Source organism: Pseudophryne corroboree, chromosome 5 (assembly GCF_028390025.1).
Source record: "Pseudophryne corroboree isolate aPseCor3 chromosome 5, aPseCor3.hap2, whole genome shotgun sequence".
Taxonomy (NCBI): Eukaryota; Metazoa; Chordata; class Amphibia; order Anura; family Myobatrachidae; genus Pseudophryne; species Pseudophryne corroboree.
In genome coordinates this window covers 722,087,671-722,113,083 of record NC_086448.1, presented here as the reverse complement: position 1 = coordinate 722,113,083, position 25,413 = coordinate 722,087,671, and the positions used below count along the sequence as shown (strand labels likewise).

The window sequence follows — 25,413 nt, the reverse complement described above, 5'->3', positions numbered from 1 at the left end:
TAGTTTCTGAGTAGCTCTGGACTTACTCAGCCGCTGCGATCACTTCAGTCTCTTTGGTCCCGGAATTGACGTCATACACACGCCCTTCAAATGCTTGGACACGCCTTCTTTTTTCCAAACACTCCCAGAAAATGGTCAGTTGACACCCACAAATGCCCTCTTTCTGTCAATCACCTTGTGATCGGCTGTGCGCATGGATTCTTTGTTAAATCCATTGCCCAGCACGATCCTCTTTGTACCCGTACGACGCGCCTGTGCATTGCGGCGCATAAACATGCGCAGTTTGGCCAAGATTTAACCTGATTGCAGCGCTGCAAAAAGTTGCTAGCGAACGATTAACTCGGAATGATCCCTATGGTGTGATGTGTGCTTACAATTTTGATTATATAGTCAAAATCGTAAGAAAAGTTAGCACATATCGCACTGTGTATACAGCTTGCGATACCGATGCGTGCTCCCGCTGGGTCGGTATGGCAAGAAAAAATAGACTGTGCAGGCGAGACAATTTTGACTAGAAAGTGTACAATCTAGTTTCTAATATAGGCAAAATTGTATATAGTCAAAATCGCCCAGTGTGTACAGTCAATATCGGTGGTTCTGGGCTCCGTGGAGTTAAAGGGAAATCGCAAAGTCAAAATTGCCATTTAGTAAAAATCTCACTATGTGTATGCACCTTTAGCCTTACTCAGGTGTGGTATGAACTGTTGACAATCGGAATGTCAATCATGTTCACAATATCGACACTGTCGTACTGTTGACATTGCTAGAATATGTACATGGTGCATGTTGACATTCGGCTTGCTGACAGCGTGTCCAGCTCATTTTAGCCCTAATCCTAGCCCAGCCATAACTTCAGCAGTGCAGCCTATCCCTAAGTCTACGCCTAGCCCTAACTACAGCCTAACCCTAACACTAAAATGTACTGTTGACATTCTGCATTGTGCTGGGCCTCATTACACGCTACTTACAGTTATCATGCGGCCATCTTTTACTCCTCGTGTCATCAGATTCTCTTTGCCATCCACCATCTGCTTTTGCTTCAATACTCCATCTTCCAAAGTCACAATGGTCTGTAAAATGCAAGTAAACAAACGCAGCAGAATGTGAGGTATTTTCCTATAAAGACACTTTCTACAGTAAACCCTGGGCACACTAGCAGACAGGCTTGGACTGGCCCACAGGGGTACAGAGGAAACCACCGGTAGGCCCCACTGCCTGGGGCCCCACCTCCTGCTCTAAGGATCAGGTTCCAGACTGTGCACTTGAATTATACATTATACATATGTTACCTTATACTGGACTATGGTGTATTTTCTAGAGTGCATTGCTGATAAGTTATCTGGTACATTATCATGCATGCAGCAGCTGAATTTACTGTATATATTTATGAAAGGGCCCAAACATTGCACTCTCTAATCATTGGTCAAACCAATGTGGTGGAAGGCCACACCCCCTCTGCAGACTGGCCACACCTCTAAACATGGGCCCCTACCACAGCATTCCCCCGGTGGGCCCTACATGCCCCAGTCCGACACCGCTAGCAGAACTATCATTGTTTCAGGAATTCAGATGCTATGTGGCCTGTTACCAGGGCACTGAGAAAGCTCCATGCAATTGCAAATCAGTGGTTCTGCAGGCAATCTCTAACCTCCCCCCGGCTTATGAAGCTCCTTCCAGAGATCAGGCTGAGGCCTCATTATTCTGTTTCAGCCACTATGGACTGATCATGTGGGATTCGTTCAGGATACCAGTGTTCGGCATCCCGGCAGTCGGAATCCCAACCATTATGGATCAAAACGCTGGTGCCGGAATCCCGAACAAGCTCTGCCGGGACTCCTGCTTGGTAAACTGCAGGGGATGGTGTTAGGTTTAGGCTGCTGTGGAAGGGTTAAGGTTAATCTGGGGGGTGGGAGGGTTAGGGTCAGGCTGTGGGGAGGGAGGGTTAGGGTTAGGCTGTGGGGAGGGGAGGGGTAGGTTTAGGCTGCGGGAGAGGGTGGAAGGTTAGGGTTAGGCTGCGGAAAGGGAGGGTTAAGGGTTAGGGGGGCAGGATTAACATACTTACCCGATCCCTTTCGTGAATCTCTGCTTTGGGATGCTGGTGTCTGTCATATGACCACCGGCAGGGCTGTTTCTAGCCAATTTGGCTCCCAGTGCGAGATTTAAAAATGCGCCCCCCCATGGCATAAAAAAATGTGCCCCCCCCATACACCTAGATTTAAAAAAAACTTGTGCGCGCACCCAGCAAGGGGTGTGGCCTCATCTACATGGGTATGGCCTCATTTATATGGGCATGGCCTCGTCTGAAAAGACTACCTCACAATCCAGTTTTTGACCCTGCTCCAACAGATCACGACCACCACAGGAAAAAAAAATTCTACCATATTAAGCCCCACACAGTAATGCCCCCTGCACCATATTATACCACACACTGCAATGCCCTTGATACATTAAATCCCCACACTACGGCAGGCAAGAGTCCCCATTTCACACATTACAGCAGGTGTCCCCATTTTACACATTGAGAGAGAGAGAGAGAGAATACTTACAGAGGCGATTACCGCTCTTCGGCCCGCCTCACCAGTCGCTCCTCGTGCCGGCCTTTCCCTCCTCCTAACTTGGATCCCCCTCTGTACTCTGCTCGGGGGGGGGGGGGGGGTTCGCGGAGTGACGGGGGTTGCGTCGTGACGTAACGACGCAACCGCGTCATTCCGTGAAACTCCGCCCCCCGAGCGGGTTACTCAGGGAGAAATAGGAGGGGGAAGCAGGGAGCCACAGTTAGCACTGCTCGCCTGCCCCAAGAAACGGCCCTGACCACCGGCATTCCATCCGCTGATGTAGGCCTTTACAAAATGTTGCTGTGAGGCCCACAAATAAAATTCCATAGCAAAGCGCTTTGTTTCTGTCAAGGACTAGATGATCAGAGGACTTTACATCTTGAATTAATTGTCTGCCTTTCTGATGTCTTGGGAAGCCAGGCAGTCATTAAGAAGTAGACAAGAGTTAAGGTCACATTTATCATTGAATATTTGCAGCTTATTTCCCGAAAACACACTTTCAAGGGTAACTGCAAATATGACAGAGGAACCTCAGCAGATAAATGGGGAAAAAAATGACATTTGAAAAACAATACACAATGGGACCAGTATCGCTCATCCCACCGTGAAAATCTCTGAGCCCGCAATGCTAGGCCTTGAGGTCCTCACCTTAACGTTTCTGCCATCTGCAGTGGCTTCTTCAAACTCTGTGTTTAATTTAAATGAAAGCTCCTTTGTCTTAAATGTGCTCACTGTTTTAATACACCAGGTATCTCCATTTATACAGATGGTCACGTCAGGTTTCAGTGCAAGAATGGCTTTCCGGATGACAAAACCCACTCCTGCAAAAATAGCACAGAATTATTTTTTTTTCACACACTCTCTAATATGCAACAAAAAAACATACACATAATACACATAGACTAAGAGCTTGTGCACAAAAGCAGAACTATCATGGTAGCACAAGATATATCTGCAACAGGTACTGTAGCTAATGGATGTGGGGGGGGGGGGGGGGAAGGGGGGGAGTGTTCCCTGTTATAGCCCAATGGCTTACTGGAGCACTCTCTACTAATCGGGCAATAGATGTCATCATAGTAAGTAAAACCTTGTTGAATAACAGTGCAAACTTTTTGCTATCAATAACCATGAAAGCAGCCAAGGAGTAATCATTAAAGGGAGCTTCAGAAAATTAGGTGGTGAGAAATTGCTGCATGCACATTGTGGCCCTATGGGGCTCGGAAAATTTTTGTTATGTCCTAGGGGGCCTTCCTTTGGGGCCCTGTGATAGCGGGCGATGGTGAATGGTGACGGAGGGTGGATGACAGATTTGAAAAGTGACTAGAGAAGTCTAAATGATCACACCACTGTAAGCAACAATTTTATTTGCTGAGAATGTATGTACAGACTGGGAGGGCCCAAAGAACCAATATACTAAGTACAAAAGGTAATTTCAGAATAATGTATTTCCCCATAGGCTCAAAAAATGTGTACAAGGGTCCATGTTTACATTATTTTTTGGCTTCTCAGTATAAAAGTAATAACCAGTCAATGGTATCAACTCTTCATAGACAATGGCGCGTTTTGAATGGCCCCACCACTGTAAAATAGTAATGATAACTGCTAGAGAGGTTCAAACAGTTTATTGCTTCTCTAATGGTTTGATTATTTTTTACGCAAGTTTGGAAAATCTCTCTAACTTTTACTAGACTAAAACAATGAGGCTAAATGCATGACAGTCAGAGACATTGGAACATCTTTGAGTCGATATGACCATGATTGCATCTTTTAGATTGTAAGCTCGCAAGAGCAGGGACTTCTTTCCTCATGTGCCTTTCCTTTTCTTACTTACACAATCTTATACTCCATACTCCCTCTGATGGCACCTAACCCTGGGTTTTCTATACCTGTCCTATATTGTCTTGAACTGTAAGTGCTGTTTTCTTGTTTACTCATTTGATTATGTACTGTGTAATGGGCGCTGCGGATCCCTTGTGGCGCCATATAAAAAAAGGATAATCATAATAGTAAGGAAAAACATATATCTGCTAAATGAACTGGACATTTGATTCAAGCTTCTTGGTGGTTTAATGCATTCTATCCTTATTTTTATTTTTTTAACCTAAGCAAATAAGTATTATTTTTCTATAAATGTACCTGCGCATGCTCCCGCATCCTTTTAGCATTTTTTGTGGTTGGATTGCGTATTGCGATCCAACCTGAATCGGGCCCCATGTCTTGTGTGAAATCTCCCCGTTCCTTCCAAGAAAGCGGACACACTGCAACTGGAGAGGAAGGACTGGGTAAGGAAGTGGCATTCTAACGTAGGCCAAGCACAGCAAGGACATGTTCAGGGGCATATTGGGTCACAGAGAAAGCGGGAAAGTTCCAGCTGGGCTGGTCCCATGCTCCAGCCAGGCCCATTCACACAGGCCCAGGCTGATTTATATGTCTGCTAGGCCGCCTTCAGCATTTCCGGGATTTATGTTCCACTGTGGAACGCAAAATAGAAGCTGTCATCCACTAAGGCTAGCGGGCACTTCCGGATGCCGTTAACCACGCGGGAGAGGCAGCATAGAGCTAAACTTCCTAAGCGGAGGTGGTTTCCCTTCACCTAAAGGAATTTCTCGGCATGTTACATTGCTTGCAGCTGTCCCCTGATGTAGTGACACCTGACCTAGTAAATCTGCTTACCGTCAGTATACCACACTGGAAGGCCAATGGAATATTCCCCACATTTCGCTGTGTAGTGTACATCTTATAAATTTCAGGTAATTGTGGTAGTTTAGGCTTGGGTCTACCATACTGTTTGTTTATATGTCCAGGAGGCTACCGGTCTAATTTTAGTTTTGTTTTATGTTTTTAGAGACACACACAAAATAAATTGGATGTACTGGCTCCTGGGGGTTGGTTAATCAGACGCAGATGTAACATAGTATGGGAGTGCTGCTCAAAGTGGCTGTGTATAGTGATGCCTAGTTGCTCACATTGGAGGCCATACTCAGATGGATGAGCTGCACGTAGCTTAGGGCTGGTGAAAGTATCAATGGTGCGAGCGATGGTGCACAAAGCATGATTTCAGGGTCTGAAGACACTGACAGGTGGCGTCTGAGTCCTTGTATTCGGAAGGACTGATGTATACCAAGGAAAGGCATTGTAGTGGCATTAGCCAACTTGAGCAAAAGACGCAAAGAAGGCAGCAACTGCATCCAACTCAGAATCATTCACTATGAGGAGGAATCCTGGCCACCTGACGGACCACATTCCCTCAACAGACCCTACCCACATTAGGCCTGCTTCCTTACATTTTCTGGGCTGCCTTTCTATCTCAATAAACCCCTGGGCATGTTCTGGCACTTTCAAAGGACTACAGATGGGGATACAGATGCATGTATGCCCGAGAAAGCCATATTATTTCCAAATGATTAGAGGCAGGCATAAATTACTTATGATAATGACATCAACAGGACTCATTACATTTTTGTAGTTGTCTCAAGTCTGCAAATGCGCTCCTACTCCTGACACGGGGGGTCATTCCAACCCGATAGCTCGCTGCAGTTTACCGCAGCGCAGCGATCAGGTCGGAACTGCGCATGCCAGACAGCCGAAGGCCATTCAGCCCCCTCTCGCCCAGCGATTGCCTCTGAGGCAGAGGCGGTCGCTGGGCGAAAGGGGTCTGAACGGCGGCGTTAAGCCGCCGTTTAGGGGGAACGATCAAACCAACGCAGGCATGGCCGGACCGTTGGGGAGGCAGGCCGCGGCGGCTGCATGATGTCACACGCAGCCGCTGCGACCCGGCCAGCGAGGACTGGCCAGGAGTTACTCCTGAAATGCAAAAGCATCGCAGCTGTGCGATGCTTTTGCATTTCTGCAGGGGGTGCCGGCACTGACATGCGGGGCGGACTAGCCCTGTCCTGGGCATCCCCCCACATGTCTGAGTGCCTAATCGTAGCTTTGCTAAATTTAGCACAGCTACGATCAACTCGGAATGACCCCCACTGATAGGTACTTTCTTCACTTACTGCTGCTTGTATTTTAACATTTTCTTTTTCCTTTTTCTTTGTGACACAAGACAGACAGTTGTTACTGCTGTAGTAGAGAGGTTTTTGAAGTTTCATTGATGCTGATAAATAGCACGCTATTTCTGATGGTTTAATAATGAGTACGCATGATTCTGGTGCAGCTATAAACAGAAAAACTGCAGCTCCAGCCTCCAGCGCTAACTTTCTAGCCAATGAGTATAAAAGACTTGCTTTCAGACTATAATCAATCTTTATGGATATTCACAGATCCTTTGGAAGTTCCCTTTTACTCACGGTAAACTGAGTTGTGTGCACACACAGATAATAAATCTCCGCACAGAGGTGATAAGGTAAATGAAAGGTTCCTTTATTTGCTGTAGAAATACAATAGTTCTCACAGTTTGAGAACAAATAAACATACAGGTTATATATAGTGGAGGCCTGAGCATATTCCTCAATGACTTCCACTGTGAGGGAGAAGGGACAGACTTAGGAGAGGAGAAGCGGGCGGGGAGGGGGCAGTGCAGGGGCGGAACTACTGGCGGGGCAGGCAGTGCATTGCACTGGGGCCCCGCCGCACTCAAGGGCCCACAGCCGCCGGCCGGCATTACATGAATGAGTCACAATGACTCATTGTATGTCATGCCGCAGCCGCACACCAGCGCTCCCGTGACCCGCCCGTCATAAGGAACGATTCTGGCCACCCGCACACGAAGGAGGGAGGAGGGTCCGTCCCTCCCTCCCTCATATACAAACAGGTCACAGTCTCTCAGTGAAGGAGAGAGCCGCAGCAGCGCTTTGTTACTGGTGGAGGCGCTGCTGCTGCTGCTCCTCTGCTTCACTATAGGCTGTCTCTGAGAACAGCCTATAGGGAAGCAGAGGGGCAGCAGCAGCAGCAGCAGCGCCTCCACCAGTAACACAGCGCTGCTGCGGCTCCCTCCTTCACCTCCCTCCTCCTTCTTCTCTACTGCCCGGGAAGCTGCACCGAGGAGCCTGAGCCAACAGAGAGGGTAAGTATAATTCTTCTTTCTTTCTTTCTTTCTTTCTTTCTTTCTTTCTTTCTCTTTCTTTTTTTATTTGTTGGGACTGCCTGCCGCAATGTGTAAAAAGGGGGGACTGCCTGCCGCTATGTATAAAAATGGGGAATCTGCCTGCCGCAATGTAAAAAATGGGGAATCTGCCTGCCGCAATGTAAAAATGGGGAATCTGCCTGCCGCAATGTGTAAAAATGGGGAATCTGCCTGCCGCAATGTAAAAATGGGGAATCTGCCTGCCGCAATGTGTAAAAATGGGGAATCTGCCTGCCGTAATGTATAAAAATGGGGAATCTGCCTGCCGCTATGTATAAAAATGGGGAATCTGCCTGCCGCTATGTATAAAAATGGGGAATCTGCCTGCCGCTATGTGTAAAAAGGTAGAATCTGCCTGCCGTAATGTGTAAAAAGGGCACGCTATCTGCCGTAATGTGTAAAAAGGGCACGCTATCTGCCGTTATGTGTAAAAGTGTATGGTGTCTGCCGTAATGTGTAAAATGGGGACGCTGTCTGCCGTAATGTGTAAAATGGGGACGCTGTCTGCCGTAATGTGTAAAAAGTGCACGCTGTCTGCCGCTATGTGTAACGAGGGCACGCTGTCTGCCGCTATGTGTAACGAGGGCACGCTGTCTGCCATTGTGTAAAAAGTGTATGCTGTCTGCCGCTATGTGTAACGAGGGCACGCTGTCTGCCGTTATGTGTAAAAAGTGCACACTGTCTGCCGTTATGTGTAAAAAGGGGAATCTGTTCGCTGTAAGGAGTAAAAGGGTCTCTACCTGGTGTAGTGGTGCTACTGTGCGGCGTAATTTGAAGAATGGAGACTACTGTGCACCGTTTTATGAATTGGTATTATTTTGTGGACACACCCCTTCCCCACGAAGCCACGCCACTATGTATTTTTGCGCGCGCCTACGGCGCGCACTGCCCATGGGGTGGACTTGGATGGGATGGGGGGGGGGGGGGGGGCCAAAGCATTTTGTTGCACCTGGGCCCACCGCTTGCTTGTTCCGCCACTGGGGCAGTGGGTGGGCAGAACAGAGCAATGGGACTGGGGACGGGGCAGGATGGAACAACCAGTGGGACTCTGGATGGGGAGGGCAAGGAACTGCAAAGCAGAGGATGCGGAGGCCGAGCGGGGAGTGGGGATACCTGAGGTGACAAAGAATATGTTGGGTCTAGACACCTAGTGTGTGTGTATGTATATGTATATATATATATATATATATATATATATATACAAATAGAGAATTCAGCACTCACCATAGCAAGCTCACTTGTCCTCACAACATCAATAAATAAATGATGGGGGTTTAGTTAGTGAATTGGCCAATGCACGGAAGCCTGCATACCGCTCCACGGTACCCCACCTACATGCAGGTCCTACACTATCACAAAGCCTTAAGAATTAAAACCTGGCAACTGTATCACATAATATAACTGCAAATATGCCCACTAAGTTTAATGTATGCCTGCCTCATATATATACCCCCATGGTTTCCAGATGAATGAAAGAAGTGGCACTCCATGCATTTTATTCACAGTGAATGTCGTTTAATATCTCGCCAGGCTTAAATTTTACTTTGTGATCAATTATACATCCATACAGTGTGTGTGTGTGTGTGTGTGTGTGTGTGTGTGTGTGTGTGTGTGTATATATATATATATATATATATATATATAAAGAGAGAGAGAGAGAGAGAGAGAGAGAGAGAGAGACCGAAAACAGATCAGATGGAGCCAGATAAAATCAATGCAAGTTCTGTACTCAGTGCCTCCAGGACCGGAGCTACCTCCTTGGTAGCGTGTTTTATGCCACATAACGTAGAAGACGGCAATACTGGGATACTAAAACACAAACGACAACGTTTTGGAAACTTTAACTTACATCCTTGACAAAAGAACATAAAGGATCTGTAATGTGGGAACAACTACATTTCTCTATCGTCCTAGTGGATGCTGGGGTTCCTGAAAGGACCATGGGGAATAGCGGCTCCGCAGGAGACAGGGCACAAAAGTTAAGCTTTAGGATCAGGTGGTGTGCACTGGCTCCTCCCCCTATGACCCTCCTCCAAGCCTCAGTTAGGTTTTTGTGCCCGGCCGAGAAGGGTGCAATCTAGGTGGCTCTCCTAAAGAGCTGCTTAGAAAAGTTTAGTTTTAGGTTTTTTATTTTACAGTGAGTCCTGCTGGCAACAGGATCACTGCATCGAGGGACTTAGGGGAGAAGAAGTGAACTCACCTGCGTGCAGGATGGATTGGCTTCTTAGGCTACTGGACATTAGCTCCAGAGGGACGATCACAGGTACAGCCTGGATGGGTCACCGGAGCCGCGCCGCCGGCCCCCTTGCAGATGCCGAAAAGAGAAGAGGTCCAGAAATCGGCGGCAGAAGACTCTTCAGTCTTCTTAAGGTAGCGCACAGCACTGCAGCTGTGCGCCATTGCTCTCAGCACACTTCACACGGCAGTCACTGAGGGTGCAGGGCGCTGGGGGGGGGCGCCCTGGGCAGCAATGGAAACCTGTTATTTGGCAAAAAATACCTCACATATAGCCTCCGGGAGCTATATGGAGATATTTAACCCCTGCCAGAATCCGTTGAAGAGCGGGAGACGAGCCCGCCGAAAAGGGGGCGGGGCCTATCTCCTCAGCACACAGCGCCATTTTCCCTCACAGAAAGGCTGGAGGGAAGGCTCCCAGGCTCTCCCCTGCACTGCACTACAGAAACAGGGTTAAAACAGAGAGGGGGGGCACTAATTTGGCGTTAGACATATATATAAAGATGCTATAAGGGAAAACACTTATATAAGGTTGTCCCTATATAATTATAGCGTTTTTGGTGTGTGCTGGCAAACTCTCCCTCTGTCTCTCCAAAGGGCTAGTGGGTCCTGTCCTCTATCAGAGCATTCCCTGTGTGTGTGCTGTGTGTCGGTACGTGTGTGTCGACATGTATGAGGACGATGTTGGTGAGGAGGCGGAGCAATTGCCTGTAATGGTGATGTCACTCTCTAGGGAGTCGACACTGGAATGGATGGCTTATTTAGGGAATTACGTGATAATGTCAACACGCTGCAAGGTCGGTTGACGACATGAGACGGCCGACAAACAATTAGTACCGGTCCAGACGTCTCAAAAACACCGTCAGGGGTTTAAAACGCCCGTTTACCTTAGTCGGTCGACACAGACACAGACACGGACACTGAATCCAGTGTCGACGGTGAATAAACAAACGTATTCCTCATTAGGGCCACACGTTAAGGGCAATGAAGGAGGTGTTACATATTTCTGATACTACAAGTACCACAAAGATGGGTATTATGTGGCAGTGAAAAAACTACCGTAGTTTTTCCTGAATCAGATAAAATAAAACAGATACGGCCGCCCTCAAGGAGCCAGCTGATATGAAGCTGGAGTAATATCCTAAAAAGTATATACACACATACGGTGGTTATACTGCGACCAGCGATCGCCTCAGCCTGGAAATGCAGTGCTGGGTTGGCTTGGTCGGATTCCCTGACTGAAAATATTTTAGTGATATAGAGCATTTAATAGGATGCAGTCTATATATATATATATATATATGCGAGATGCACAGAGGGATATTTGCACTCTGGCATCAAGATAAGTGCGTTGTCCATATCTGCCAGAAGATGTTATGGACACGACAGTGGTCAGGTGATGCAGATCCCATACGGCACATGAAAGTATGGTCGTATAAAGGAGAGTAGGTACTTGGGGTCGGTCCATCGGACCTGGGGGCCACGGCAACAGCTGGGAAATCCAACCTTTTTACCCCAAGTCACATCTCAGCAGAAAAAGACACTGTCTTTTCAGCCTCAATCCTTCCGTTCCCATAAGGGCATGCGGGCAAAAGGCCAGTCATATCTGCCCAGACATAGAGGAAAGGGAAGTAGACTGCAGAAGGCAGCCCCTTTCCAGGAACAGAAGCCCTCCACCGAGTCTGCCAAGTCCTCAGCAGGACGCTGGGGCCGTGCAAGCTGACTCAGGTGAGGTGGGGGGTCGTCTCAAGAGTCTCAGCGTGCAGTGGGATCACTCGCAAGTTGACCCCTAGATCGTACAAAGTATTATCCCAGGGGTACAGTTTGGAGATTCGAGACATCTTTTCCTCGCAGGTTCCTGAAGTCTGCTTTACCAAAGGCTCCCTCCGACAGGGAGGCAGTATTGGAAAAAAAATTCACAAGCTGTATTTCCAGCAGGTGATAATCAAAGTACCCCTCCTACAATCAAGGAAAAGGGTATTAGTCTTCCACACTATATTGTGGTACTGAAGCCAGACGGCTTGGTGAGACATATTCTAAATCTGAAATTTTTGAACACTTGCATACAAAGGTTCAAATCAAGATGGAGTCACTCAGACAGTGATAGCGAACCGGAAAAAAGGGGACTATATGGTGTCCCTGGACATCAAGGATTACCTCCATGTCCAAATTTGCCCTTCTCAACAAGGGTACCTATGGTTCGTGGTACAGAACTGTCAATATCAGTTTCTGACGCTGCCGTTGAATTATCCACGGCACCCCGGGCCTTTACCAAGGTAATGGCCGAAAAGATGATTCTCTTCAAAGAAAAGGGCATCTTAATTATCCCTTACTTGGACGATATCCTGAAAAGGGAAAGGTCCAGAGAACAGTTGGAGGTCGGAATAGCACTATCTAAAGTAGTTCTATGACAGCACGAGTGGATTCTAAATATTCCAAAAATCGCAGCGTTTTTCCGACGATACGTCTGCTGTTCCTAGGAATGATTCTGGGCATAGTCCAGAAAAAGGTGTTTCTCCTGGAGGAGAAAGCCAGGGAGCTATCCGAACTAGTCAGAAACCTCCTAAAACCAGGCCAAGTATCAGTGCATCAATGCACAGGAGTCCTGGAAAAATGGTGGCTTCTTACGAAGCAATTCCATTCGGCAGATCTCACGCAAAAAAAATTTCAGGGGGATTTGCTGGACGAATGGTCCGGATCGCATCTTCAGATGCATCAGCAGATAATCCTGTCTCCAAGGACAAGGGTGTCTCTTCTGTGGGGGCTGCAGAGTGCTCATCTTCTAGAGGACAGCACATTCAGCATTCAGGACTGTGTTCTGGTGACCACGGATGCCAGCCTAAGAGGCTGGGAAGCAGTCACACAGGGAAGAAATTTCCAAGGAATGTGGTCAAGTCTGGAGACTTTTCTCCACATGAATATACTGGAGCTAAGAGCAATTTCCAATGCTCTGAGCCTAGGAAGACCTCTGCTTCAAAGTCAGTCGGTGCTGATCTGGTCGGACATCATCATGGCAGTCGCCCACGTAAACAGACGGGGCGGCACAAGAAGCAGGAGGGCAATGACAGCAAGAACTTTTCGCTGAGCAAAAAATCATGTGATAACACTGTCAGCAGTGTTCATTCCGGGAGTGGAAAACTGAATTTCCTCAGCAGGAATGAATTCCACTCGGAAAAGTGGGAACTTCATCTGGAAGTTTCCACATGATTGTAAACCGTGGGAAAGACCAAAGGTGGTCATAAGATGGCGTCCCACCTGAAGCGCCAGGTCAAGAGACCCTCAGGCAATAGCTGGGTCGCTCTGGTAACACCGTGGGTGTACCAGTCGGGTATGTGTTCCCTCCTCTGCCTCTCATACCCAGGGTATTGAGAATTATAGGAAGGAGAGGAGTAAGAATTATACTCGTGGCTCTGGTTTGGCCAAGAAGGACTTGGTAACCGGAACTTCAAGAGATAAGAAGGGTCTTGATTCAGCAAGAATCATGTCTGTTCCAAGACTTACCGCAGCTGCGTTGACGCAGGGGCGGGTGAACGCCGGATCCTAAGGGAAAAAGGCATTCCGGAAGAGGTCATCCCTACCCTGGTCAGAGCCAGGAAGGAGGTGACCGCACAACATTATCACAGTTTAGGTGAAAATATGTTCCATGGTGTGAGGCCAGGAAGGCTCCACGGAAGAATTTCAACTAGGTTAATTCCTATATTTCCTGCAAACAGGAGTGTCTATGGGCCTCAAATTGGGGTCCATTAAGGTTCAAATTTCGGCCTGTCGATTTTCTTCCAGAAAGAATTGGCTTCAGTTCCTGAAGTCCAGAAGTTTGTCAAGGGAGTACTGCATATACAACCCCTTTTGATGTCTCCAGTGGCACTGGGGGATCTCAACGTAGTTTTGGGGATTCCAAAAATCACATTGGTTTAAACCACTCAAATCTGTGGATTTGATATATCTCACATGGAAAGTGAACATGCGGTTGGTCCTGGCCTCGGCCAGGCGAGTGTCAAAATTGGCGGCTTTGTCTCACAAAGCCATATCTGATTGTCCATTCGGACAGAGCAAAGCTGCGGACTCGTCCCCAGTTTATCCCTAAGGTGGTGTCAGCGTTTTACCTGAACCAGCTTATTGTGGTACCTGCGGCTACTAGGGACTTGGAGGACTCCAAGTTGCTGGATGTTGTCAGGGCCCTGAAAATATAGTTTTCCAGGTCGGCTGGAGTCAGGAAATCTGACTTGCTGTATTATCCTGTATGCACCCAACAAGCTGGGTGCCCCTGCTTCTAAGCAGACTATTGCTCGTTGGATTTGTAGTACAATTCAGCTTGCACTTTCTGTGGCAGGCTTGCCACAGCCAAAAATATGTAAATGCCCATTCCACAAGGAAGGTGGGCTCTTCTTGGGCGGCTGCCCGAGGGGTCTCGGCTTTACAACTTTGCCGAGCGGCTACGTGGTCGGGGGAGAACACGTTTGTAAAATCCTACAAATTTGATACCCTGGCTAAGGAGGACCTGGAGTTCTCTCATTCAGTGCTGCAGAGTCATCCGCACTCTCCCGCCCGTTTGGGAGCTTTGGTATAATCCCCATGGTCCTTTCAGGAACCCCAGCATCCACTAGGACGATAGAGAAAATAGGAATTTACTTACCGATAATTCTATTTCTCGGAGTCCGTAGTGGATGCTGGGCGCCCATCCCAAGTGCGGATTATCTGCAATACTTGTACATAGGCCCTCATTCCGAGTTGTTCGCTCGGTATTTTTCATCGCATCGCAGTGAAAATCCGCTTAGTACGCATGCGCAATGTTCGCACTGCGACTGCGCCAAGTAACTTTACTATGAAGAAAGTATTTTTACTCACGGCTTTTTCTTCGCTCCGGCGATCGTAATGTGATTGACAGGAAATGGGTGTTACTGGGCGGAAACACGGCGTTTCAGGGGCGTGTGGCTGAAAACGCTACCGTTTCCGGAAAAAACGCAGGAGTGGCCGGAGAAACGGTGGGAGTGCCTGGGCGAACGCTGGGTGTGTTTGTGACGTCAACCAGGAACGACAAGCACTGAACTGATCGCACAGGCAGAGTAAGTCTGGAGCTACTCTGAAACTGCTAAGTAGTTAGTAATCGCAATATTGCGAATACATCGGTCGCAATTTTAAGAAGCTAAGATTCACTCCCAGTAGGCGGCGGCTTAGCGTGTGTAACTCTGCTAAATTCGCCTTGCGACCGATCAACTCGGAATGAGGGCCATAGTTATTGTTAACTAAATCGGGTTATTGTTGTAGTGAGCCATCTTTCAGAGGCTCCTCTGTTCTCATACTGTTAACTGGGTTCAGATCACAGGTTGTACAGTGTGATTGGTGTGGCTGGTATGAGTCTTACCCGGGATTCAAAATCCTTCCTTATTATGTACGCTCGTCCGGGCACAGTATCCTAACTGAGGCTTGGAGGAGGGTCATAGGGGGAGGAGCCAGTGCACACCACCTGATCCTAAAGCTTAACTTTTGTGCCCTGTCTCCTGCGGAGCCGCTATTCCCCATGGTCCTTTCAGGAACCCCAGCATCCACTACGGACTCCGAGAAATAGAATTATCGGTAAGTAAATTCTTATTTTTATTGTTTTGGGATTTATTGTCCCATGAGTGCGGCCAGCTACATTCTTTTAAATTAATTATATTTATTTCAGTAATTGCAGGAAGAACACATAAAATATAAACGTATATAGTGCTGAGGACTCAGAGGACGGTGGTGTGTATGTACCAGACCCCTCAGTCCAGGACCTGTACCTGTCCGGAGCTAGAAAGCGGGCAACGAAGATAGTAAAGGACCAGCTACACCCCGGCCACAGCATGTTTAACTTGCTTCCTTTAGGCAGGCGTTACAGGGCCGTCTCCGCCAGGTCCACCAGAAGCCTCAAAAGGTTCTTTCCCCAAGCGGTCCGCCTGATGAACTCCTGAACATTGACTGACTAGACGTCCATGTAACTAACTTGTGTCCCTACGGTATGCATATCTGTATGACTTTACTCCCCCCCCCTTCCCTGCCCCCCTCCCTCCCCCCGCCGCTTGTATACCTGGCCAATAAAGCTGATCCTGATTCTAAGGTCCTAACTCATGTTTGTTAGGAATTGCTTAGTAGTGTTGGTCATGGCTCAAGCATCATCATTATGGCATGGTGGGTACAATAATGTTACAGGGATTACGGTAATTTAGAAAATTACTACAGGTGGGATTACAGGGGAAAAATAATACAGGAGGGATGTCAGGCTGGGTGGATTATCACACCTGAATAATGATTACTAGGCACCATAGTTGTTTGTGCCTCCACATCAAGTGACCAAGGGGTCTATTCATTAAGCAGTGAAAAGTGTAGAGAATTGAGCCAGTTGAGAAGTTACCCATGGCAACCAATCAGAATTGAAGTAACATATATTATTTGCACACTATTGTACAGAGCAGCTGATTGGTTGCCATGGGGCAACTTTTCTACTGGCTCACTTCTCCACACTTTTCACTGCTTCATGAATAGACACCCGTTTTCTTAACAATCTTAAGTTAATGTCTATCTGATATTGGTAAGCACCAGGGGCAGATCTGGACCCCTAACAGAAAGGTAAAGACTCACCCCTGAACTTGCTCATAAGGGAAGGAACCTCATATGCTTCCTTTCCACTGGTGTATCTACTATAATGGGTGCAGTGTGTGCATCGCATACGGGACCCCCAGGGTCCAGGGGTGCCCACACTGCACACCCTGCACCCATTATGTTTAATACTCACCCTCTGGAGTCCCGTGGTGCAGCAGCAATGCTGCAGAAATCACTGGGAAAATGGCGCCTCACCATTTTCTTATTTTCATTTATTAAGAGTCGTGTGGTAATGGCTGGAAAGTGAGTATCAGTAGTAGGAGGGGCGGTTGGCTGAAACTCTGCCTAGTGTGGCAAGGAGCCTGGCACCGGCCCTGGACGCATCTCCACTTGTGACTGACGAGGCATAACTAGGCCGTCCTGGCGTGTCTCACACTTGGCAAAGTTCAGCAATAAAACTACAATCTGCCTAGATTTGGATGTATGCGTAAAATCGTGTTTCCGGGTGTATCATGTGCATTAAATATAGTCTGATGTATAGTGAAGATGAAGTATAGTGATGATGATGATGATGGTGATGAGTATATATCCACACATACAGATAGAGAGTGCATCCCAGTGATACATACAACTCTGCATACAAGTAAATACACTCCTTTATTTCTGCCCAATTAGTATTCATCTCTGCATCAGTCCCTTTATGTTCGGGGGAGTGAGTGGCATTTCTGTCACTATAGAAGTTACTGAACCCTATGGTAAACATGATCTCTATACTCACTGGAGAACAGGATGAACCTGAAATACTACACGCTGCATTGAGGTTCTCCCTAACCTTTACATAGCACACAGGTAATATTTACTATAGAGTTCATTAACCTCTATAATGTCAGGGCTGTTTGCTGCACAAATCATTGATCTTCCCCAGTATGTAGGAGGCCTGACTTTCTAAGAACACACAAGTTCATGAGCCGTCGGAGATATGGGACACATGCCCACATTGGCTTCTTAATAAAGTGTCCTTGTTGTGTGCATTCTGAAGAAGCTAACTGGGGATGGAAATGCAGGAGAAATGGGTGTCAAAATTTTTGACAGGGCAGTAACTAGGGGCCCAAGACCAAAGGGGCGGCACCATCACTGACATGTGGCACCTGGATTTGGCTTGCAGGATAGCTGGGATGGCAGCCTCCAGATCCATCAGAGAACTGACCGTGCATCCTTAGGACACGCTAGTAGCACATCTTCCTGGGCCCAGCGGGGCCCGGTCTCCTTGGTTTTCATTTCACATTCCCAGTCAGCGGCAAAGCGTAATCACAGTGGACCACTTGTCAAACCTGGTTCTTATTATGTTATGAAGAAGAAAAAGGGGGAGAGGGAGTGATGAGCTTTAAGTCAGTAAGAAGCGCATTTCGAAAAAAAAGAAAACACATGCAAAATTTATGGCCCTCTTTTTCAGGGGAGTATTAAGAGAAGAGGGGTCCTGGGTGCAGTTTCAGTCCGGGGGCCCTCTTCTCTGGCTAGGAGCGCAGTAGACTAGGAGCACTAGTAGATTCTACTGCTGTGCCAGAGCCTACTGCACAGCAGCGGTGGCGGCAGCCACTGGGTTGCAGCGCCAACTACCTTGTGCGCTGTACATATAAACACATCTACATGCACAAATATACATGTGTAGATGTATGCCTCCCAACTGTCCTGATTTTCGCTGGACAGTCCCGTTTTTTGGGGACTGTCCCGCTGTCCCACCCGTGGGCCGCAGTGTCCCGCAGTGGGGAGGCAGTTGGGAGGCTCCTGTCAGTCAATGCTCTGCCTAGCAGAGCAGTAGTGAATAGACGCTGTGCATATGCGCACAGCGTCTATTCACTAGAGACGGAGGGACAGGGGGCATGCCAGCAGCTCACAGAGCACTGGCCATCCCCCATAGTGATGAAAAATGGGGGATTGGCCTGCGATCGTGGCACTCCCACGAAGCCACGCTCCCTTTTCTGTAGACCATGCCCCCTTTTTGGGCAGGCGCGACTTCACAGTGCCATAGTGTCCCTCTTCGTCTTCTCCCAATGTTGGGAGGTATGATATATGTTATATTTGTGCTGGCCTGGCAGTGCATCCAGATTGGCAGCGGTGCTGTGTACCACAACTGCCGTGCAGAACCCGGGACTTGGCATTAGGCTTCCCTCTCCTAAGCCCACCCCCAGACTATCATTGGCTAGTTTCACTGGAGTCTGGGGTCGGGCTTGGGAGAATGAAACCTAATGCCAAGTCTCGGGTTCTGCATGGCAGCTGTGGTATACAGTTAGCATGTCAGACAATTTGATTTAACCATCTGTGCTGAGCCTTGGATACACCTAAAAACTGGACTGTTGAGGTGCCTTCAGGACTGCATTTGAGAACCTCTGGAGTAACCTGATTAATGAGAGAATCAGAACTGAGAGTGTATGCACACTATGAGATGCCTGTTATTTGATCATTGCAGATATACTTGAGTTATGAGAGAATTGGAAGACAAGAGCATTGGTGCACTCTAAACTTGCGTTAGATGTCAAAATGGCGTCCTTGATGGATGCAAATGTCCCTGCCGCTACATCTTTGTAAACTGCGGCTGTGCAGAAATATTCAAATGCTGCAGGAGGTGTCTTGTGTAAATAGTAGCCCACTGCTGGCGCAGCATCGTTTGTGTCTGAAGGCGCAGCGTCGGATCACCATCGCAACCATCGGTTGCAGCATTGGACATCTGAGTAACCCTCAGGTTACTCAGGATTAGTGTGGCCAATCCTGGAATCAGGATCGGCGGGATCCCGGGATTTTGGCCTAAAATTGTCTGGGATTCAATCCCGGGATTGGAGCTACCAATCCAGGGGATTTCGGGATTAGAAAGCCCACTTGTTTTTACAATACTGGGCAGCATTGAACGTCCTCAGGAGGCTTAGACGCTGCGCAGCTATCCCTGCCCCGGCTGTGCGCACTGCACAGCGTGATGTGCAGTCAGAGGTCACGCTGCGCATTCTGATGCCAGCCGCCCGTGCTGCCCGGACTTCACCTCGCCGCCCATAACCTGCAGCAACTGAACCTGTCCGCACTCGGAGGATGGTGAGTAGTTCTGTTGGTTGGGCGTGTCTGGGAAGGGGGGGGGCACTGAGGATTTTAATATTAAAATCTTCAACCCAATCACGGGTATCCTGAGAATCCCAGGTATCCCGGGAATCCCGGGATTGATTATTTTTCAATCCCAATACCCGGAATTGGCCTCCCTACTCAGGATGTTTGCCTAAATTATGCTCCCAGGACATGCTGTCATCAGGGCACAGTTACCGCCATCACAGCTGTATCGACTATCGGGGCACATTCCCACTGCATCTACAGTCCTCTAAACAGATAACTCTGCAAACATTGGAATAGCGTCCACCTGTGCATCAGCCCCTAATTCACATTCTGCCAGATGAGGCATTTGGGGCTACATTAATTAGTTACCCATTAGACATGTACAAGAACGAGAGCAGAATTGTGAATGAGAGAGAGCAAGAGTGTCAGCTCTTGAGACAAATTAACTAAACAGCTGTTTTTGTACTCTTCTAGGTTGGCTTAATTTGGGCTAATTTCGAAGAAGAGCCTGGAAAAGTGGCCCTGGCATTTTGGCGCTCATTCCGAGTTGTTCGCTCGCTAGCTGCTTTTAGCAGCATTGCACACGCTAGGCCGCCGCCCTCTGGGAGTGTATCTTCGCTTAGCAGATTTGTGGACGAAAGATTCGCAGAATTGCGAATAAAAAATTCTTAGCAGTTTCTGAGTAGCTCGAGACTTACTCCTACACTGCGATCAGCTCAGCCCGTTTCGTTCCTGGTCTGACGTCACAAACACGCCCTGCGTTCGGCCAGCCCTCCCCAGTTTCTCCAGACACGCCTGCGTTTTTCCGCACACTCCCAGAAAACGGTCAGTTTCCGCCCAGAAATACCCACTTCCTGTCAATCACACTCCGATCACTTCAACGATGAAAATTCTTAGTTCGGACGTGAGTAAATCTACTAAGTTATGTGCTAAATTACTTAGCGCATGTGCACTGCGTACCATGCGCATGCACATTTTTGCCTTAATCGATCCGTTGCGAAAATCGGCAATGAGCAAACAACTCGGAATGACCCCCTTTGTGCTGAACCTACTTTCCTTTGTCCACAGTAAATATCTGCAGCAAGGGCTATGGGTTTCTAAGGATGGACAAGAGGGTCAATGTACTAAAGGTTCAAAAATTAAAATAGGTGATTTGCCCATTGCAAAAATCAGATTCTGTCTATCATTTCTCTGTTGCATCCTTAGAAATGATAGACAGAATCTGATTGGTTGCTATGGGTACCATCACCACTTTTTTCATTTTTAGAACCTTTAGTAAATTTACCCCAACGGTGTTTATAATTGGGTATATAAAGCCAGAAGCCATGAACAGCATGTATACCTCACTAGAGAATAATTATAAACTGATTTGGCCTAGTGGGGTAAACTCTGTTTATGCTATTGGGGTTGATGTAGAAGACTATGGGGGTCATTCCGAGTTGATCGTAGCTGTGCTAAATTTAGCACAGCTACGATCAGGCACTCAGACATGTGGGGGGAAGCCCAGCACAGGGCTAGTCCGCCCCGCATGTCAGTGCCGCCCCCCGCAGAAATGCAAAAGCATAGCACAGCAGCGATGCTTTTGCATTTCAGGAGTAACTCCCGGCCAGCGCAGCTCCTGCGGCTGGCCGGGAGAACCTCCTCGCTGCCCAGGTCACAGTGGCTGTGTGTGACATCACGCAGCCGCTGCTGCCCACCCCCCCAACGGTCCGGCCATGCCTGCGTTGACGGGACCGCGCTCCCTAAACGGCGGCTTAATGCCACCATCCAGCCCCCTCCCGTCCAGCGACCGCATCTGCCTGTCAATCAGGCAGAGGCGATCACTACAATACAACGCCCTTCGGCCGCCCAGCATGCGCCGGCGCTCTGTGGCGCTGGTGCATGCGCACATCCGACCCAATCACTGAGATAAACTGCAGCAAGCGATCGGGTCGGAATGACCCCCTATATTAAAAATGCTGGATTTGCACTTTGTTTTACTAATGAGAAAACAGGTCTGATTATCTGTAGGCTACTATTTGTGTTAGCATTCACTTATTGCATTATTCTATAATCATATACATCACTTTGCAAGATGCAGGCATCAGTCGTTAGCATTGCTGTCCACTAGACATTTTTGTGTGCAAAACATGGTCAGTGCACGTCGTAGGTGCGCGCCAAAAATATAGGGGCATTGCTTCATGTGGAAGGGGTGTGGCCACAGAGCTCCCACATTACGGCAGGCAGAGCTCCATTTTACACATTACGGCAGGCAGAGCCCCCTTTTACACATTATGGCAGGTATAGTCCCCTTTTACACATTATGGCAGGTAGAGTCCCCTTTTACACATTACGGCAGGTAGAGTCCCCTTTTACACATTACGGCAGGTAGAGTCCCCTTTTACACATTACGGCAGGCAGAGCCCCCTTTTACACATTATGGCAGGTAGAGTCCCCTTTTACACATTACGGCAGGCAGAGCCCCCTTTTACACATTATGGCAGGTAGAGTCCCCTTTTACACATTACGGCAGGCAGAGCCCCCTTTTGCACATTATGGCAGGCAGAGTCCCCTTTGTTAAACCATTATTTTGACGTCTTCAGTCGTCTGAATATATGTTTATTCTGAAAAATAATAAAAGTTAAGTTTTAATTACATCCACATACTTACTGTATTAATTATGTTTTAAGTGTGCCCCAGATAGACCAAACAGTCTACTTTTGCTTCTCTGCACAACCCCACGAAATGTAGTTTCCTGGACTATTTTCTGGGAGCACCACCAACCAGTCACAACTGTATGAGAATCCTTGAAATCAGTTGCGTTACGTTGGTCAGTACAATATCATTCACATCATCTCTATTATCTACCAATAACATAGTATTCACAATCTTGTCCTGTGCAGAATCCATACCCCAACTTCTTTCAGAGTCCCCTTTTACACAGTACAGCAGGTAGAGCCCCCATTTACACAGTACGGCAGGTAGAGCTCCCTTTTACACAATACAGCAGGTAGAGCACCCTTTTATACATCACGGCAGGCAGAGACCCCCTTTTACACATTACGGCAGTTAGAGTCACCCTTTTTACACATTACGGCTGGCAAAGTCCCCTTTTACACATTTCGTGAGGCAGAGTCCCCTTTTACACATTGCAGCAGGCAGAGTCCCCTTTTCACACATTGCGGCAGGCAGAGTCACCTTTTCACACATTGCAACAGGCAGAGCCCCCTTTTTACACATTAGGCAGGCAGAGTCCCCCTTTTTACACATTACAGCGGCAGACTCCCCCTTTTACACATTACGACGGCAGAGTCTCCTTTATACACATTACGGCAGGCAGAGTCCCCTTTTCACACATTGCAACAGGCAGAGTCCCCATTTTACAAATTAGGCAGGTAGAGTCCCCCTTTTTACACATTACGGTGGCAATGTTATGATTCCAATACTCTGGTCTGGGGAGATCTTATAGCAAGGACCTGAGTACTGGAACGTAATGCTGGGAAAGAGAGTGGGAATGGGAATAGCCCCTGGCGCCCTATCTCCGTTGTCTCGCCCGTGCTGTCAGAACTTTCTTGCGAGACTATGGTTGCTTGAGCCCATGGCAGCCGCGTTTGAAGGGCGGATTACGTCTGCCCAACTCCGATGCCCCCTCAGGTCTTAATGGGAGACAAAGAGAGATCCGAGACAGGGTGATAACAAGGGGCCCTCTAACTAAACAACAAAGCCAGGGGCTACAAACTAACCTAAAACTAGAGTATGTGCGGAAAACCGCCAGGGAAAAGGACAACCAAAATACCCACTTGTCCACTCTCCTACCCGGCACCGCCGAGTTCCGGAGAGGACTGTGGAAGCGGAAACCTCCGCAAATGCTCCAAAACAGAATACAAAATAAAGCGGCCTAGGCCGCAGCACGCGGCAGAGCCGCCACTTACGAAAACCACACGAGATCCTCTAGCGACTGTTGCGGGTAAATGAGGACCAGAAGACTCCTTGGGATGAGATGACAAACACCAGGATTCAGAAACTCTGAGGACAGGAATGACCGGACACAGCAGAACTGGAACAGACGTTCAGCAAACCAAAGCAGCATGCAGGAAGCTATAACCGGCGTCTGTGTGAGGCACTGAGAAGGCTTAAAACCTTGAATCCTCCAATCAGGGTTTCAGAGCCTGATTAACATAAATGTCGTGCAGCTGCCTTGCTGCACGACCAGAAAACATGTGTCTTTAATTAACTGATCGACCCTGCAACGGGGAACGCGGTCCGCCCGTGGCGTCCCCATTGCTAGGGTCCTGGCGGCTCGGCGCGCCCGGCGTCCTAGCGTTGCTAGGGAGCCGGCGGCTCAGCGCGCACGGCGTCCTAGCGTCGCTAGGGACCCGGCGGCTCAGCACGCTCGGCGTCCCTAGTTGCTAGGCGCCGGGCCGCGAAGAGAACTCGGTCCGTGGCGCCTAACAGTACCCCCCCCTTGAGGAGGGGTCAATGAACCCCTAAAGCCAGGTTTTTGAGGAAATTCCAGAAAAAATGATCTCTTGAGTCTAGGGGCATGAAGATCCTTATCCAGGACCCAAGACCTTTCCTCCGGACCATAGCCTTTCCAGTGAACCAAAAAATAAAGCCGGCCCCGGGACATTTTAGAATCAAGAACCTTCTCTACCAAGAACTCCTGTTGTCCTTGTACATCCACTGGAGATTTACCCTGAGAGGTCCTCCGAGGAAATCTACTGGAAGAAACATATTGTTTCAACAGGGAACAGTGAAAGATATTTCCAATTCTGAGAGATCTTGGTAAACGTAGCCGAAAGGCAACTCGGTTGACCTTCTTAATGATAAGAAACGGTCCAATAAATTTGGGTCCCAGTCTAGCCGAGGATTGTCGAAGCTTGATGTTGCGAGTTGACAACCACACCTTATCTCCCACCTTAAAAGTGCAAGGACGTCGGAGCCTATCAGAAAATTTCTTTTCTCGGAAGGCCGCTTTTCTGAGAGCAAGGTGCACTTTTCTCCAAATTGCTCTGAGATGGGAGGTTAAGGTCAGCGAGGAGACTGGAGAATGATGAAAAAAAAGAATTGGCTCTAGGGTGAAAACCAAAAACTGAAAAGAATGGAGACTCTTTGGTGGAGGAATGACAAGAGTTATTATAAGAAAATTCAGCCAAAGGGAGAAACTCGGACCAATCATTCTGGAGTTTGGCCGAATACAAACGTAAATACTGTTTTAATGACTGGTTGACTCGTTCGGTTTGCCCGTTAGACTGTGGGTGGTAACCAGATGTTAAAGATAGTTTCATCTTCAATGAGGCACAAAAACGTTTCCAGAATCGTGCGATGAATTGTGGACGCCGATCAGAAACGATATCAGTGGGCAAACCATGAAGCCTGAACACATGGCGGAGGAACAAAACTGCCAACCCTTGAGCAGAAGGCAATCGGGGAAGAGCAATAAAATGAGCCATTTTACTAAAACGGTCCACTACCACCCAAATGACTCGGAATCCGGCTGAAAGGGGAAGGTCAACCACGAAATCCATGGAAATATGAGACCATGGCCTGAGAGGAACAGTTAAAGGCATGAGTTGCCCGATAGGCAACGAACGAGGAACCTTATGCTGTGCACAAACCTGACAGGAATGGACGAATTCCTTAACGTCTTTAGAAAGACTAGGCCACCACACTGAGCGAGAGACTAACTCCAAGGTCTTAGTGATACCCGGATGCCCTGAGACTTTGTTGTCATGAAACTCAGTTAAAACAGTGCCTCTCAAAAATTCAGGGACATAAAGACGACCAGCAGGAGTAAGTCTAGGAGCTTGGTGTTGAAGCTGGTTTAACTGAGTATATAAATCCTGTGTGAGGCCTGCCCGGATGACCGAAGATGGAACTATGGGGGTAACAACAGGATTGCTATTGTGAACCGGA

General features: G+C 48.0%; 1 protein-coding gene across 1 annotated transcript in view; it reads right to left on the bottom strand.

Annotated features, from left to right (window-relative positions):
• Positions 1-25,413, bottom strand: part of LOC134929367 (fatty acid-binding protein, adipocyte-like) — a 43,630-nt gene that overhangs the window by 3,966 nt on the left and 14,251 nt on the right. The window contains exons 2-3 of the mRNA XM_063925034.1: positions 3,204-3,376; positions 969-1,070 (exon numbers count right to left, since the gene is read on the bottom strand). Of these exons, the coding sequence (XP_063781104.1) occupies positions 969-1,070; positions 3,204-3,376 (275 nt within the window). The remainder of the gene's footprint in view (positions 1-968; positions 1,071-3,203; positions 3,377-25,413) is intronic.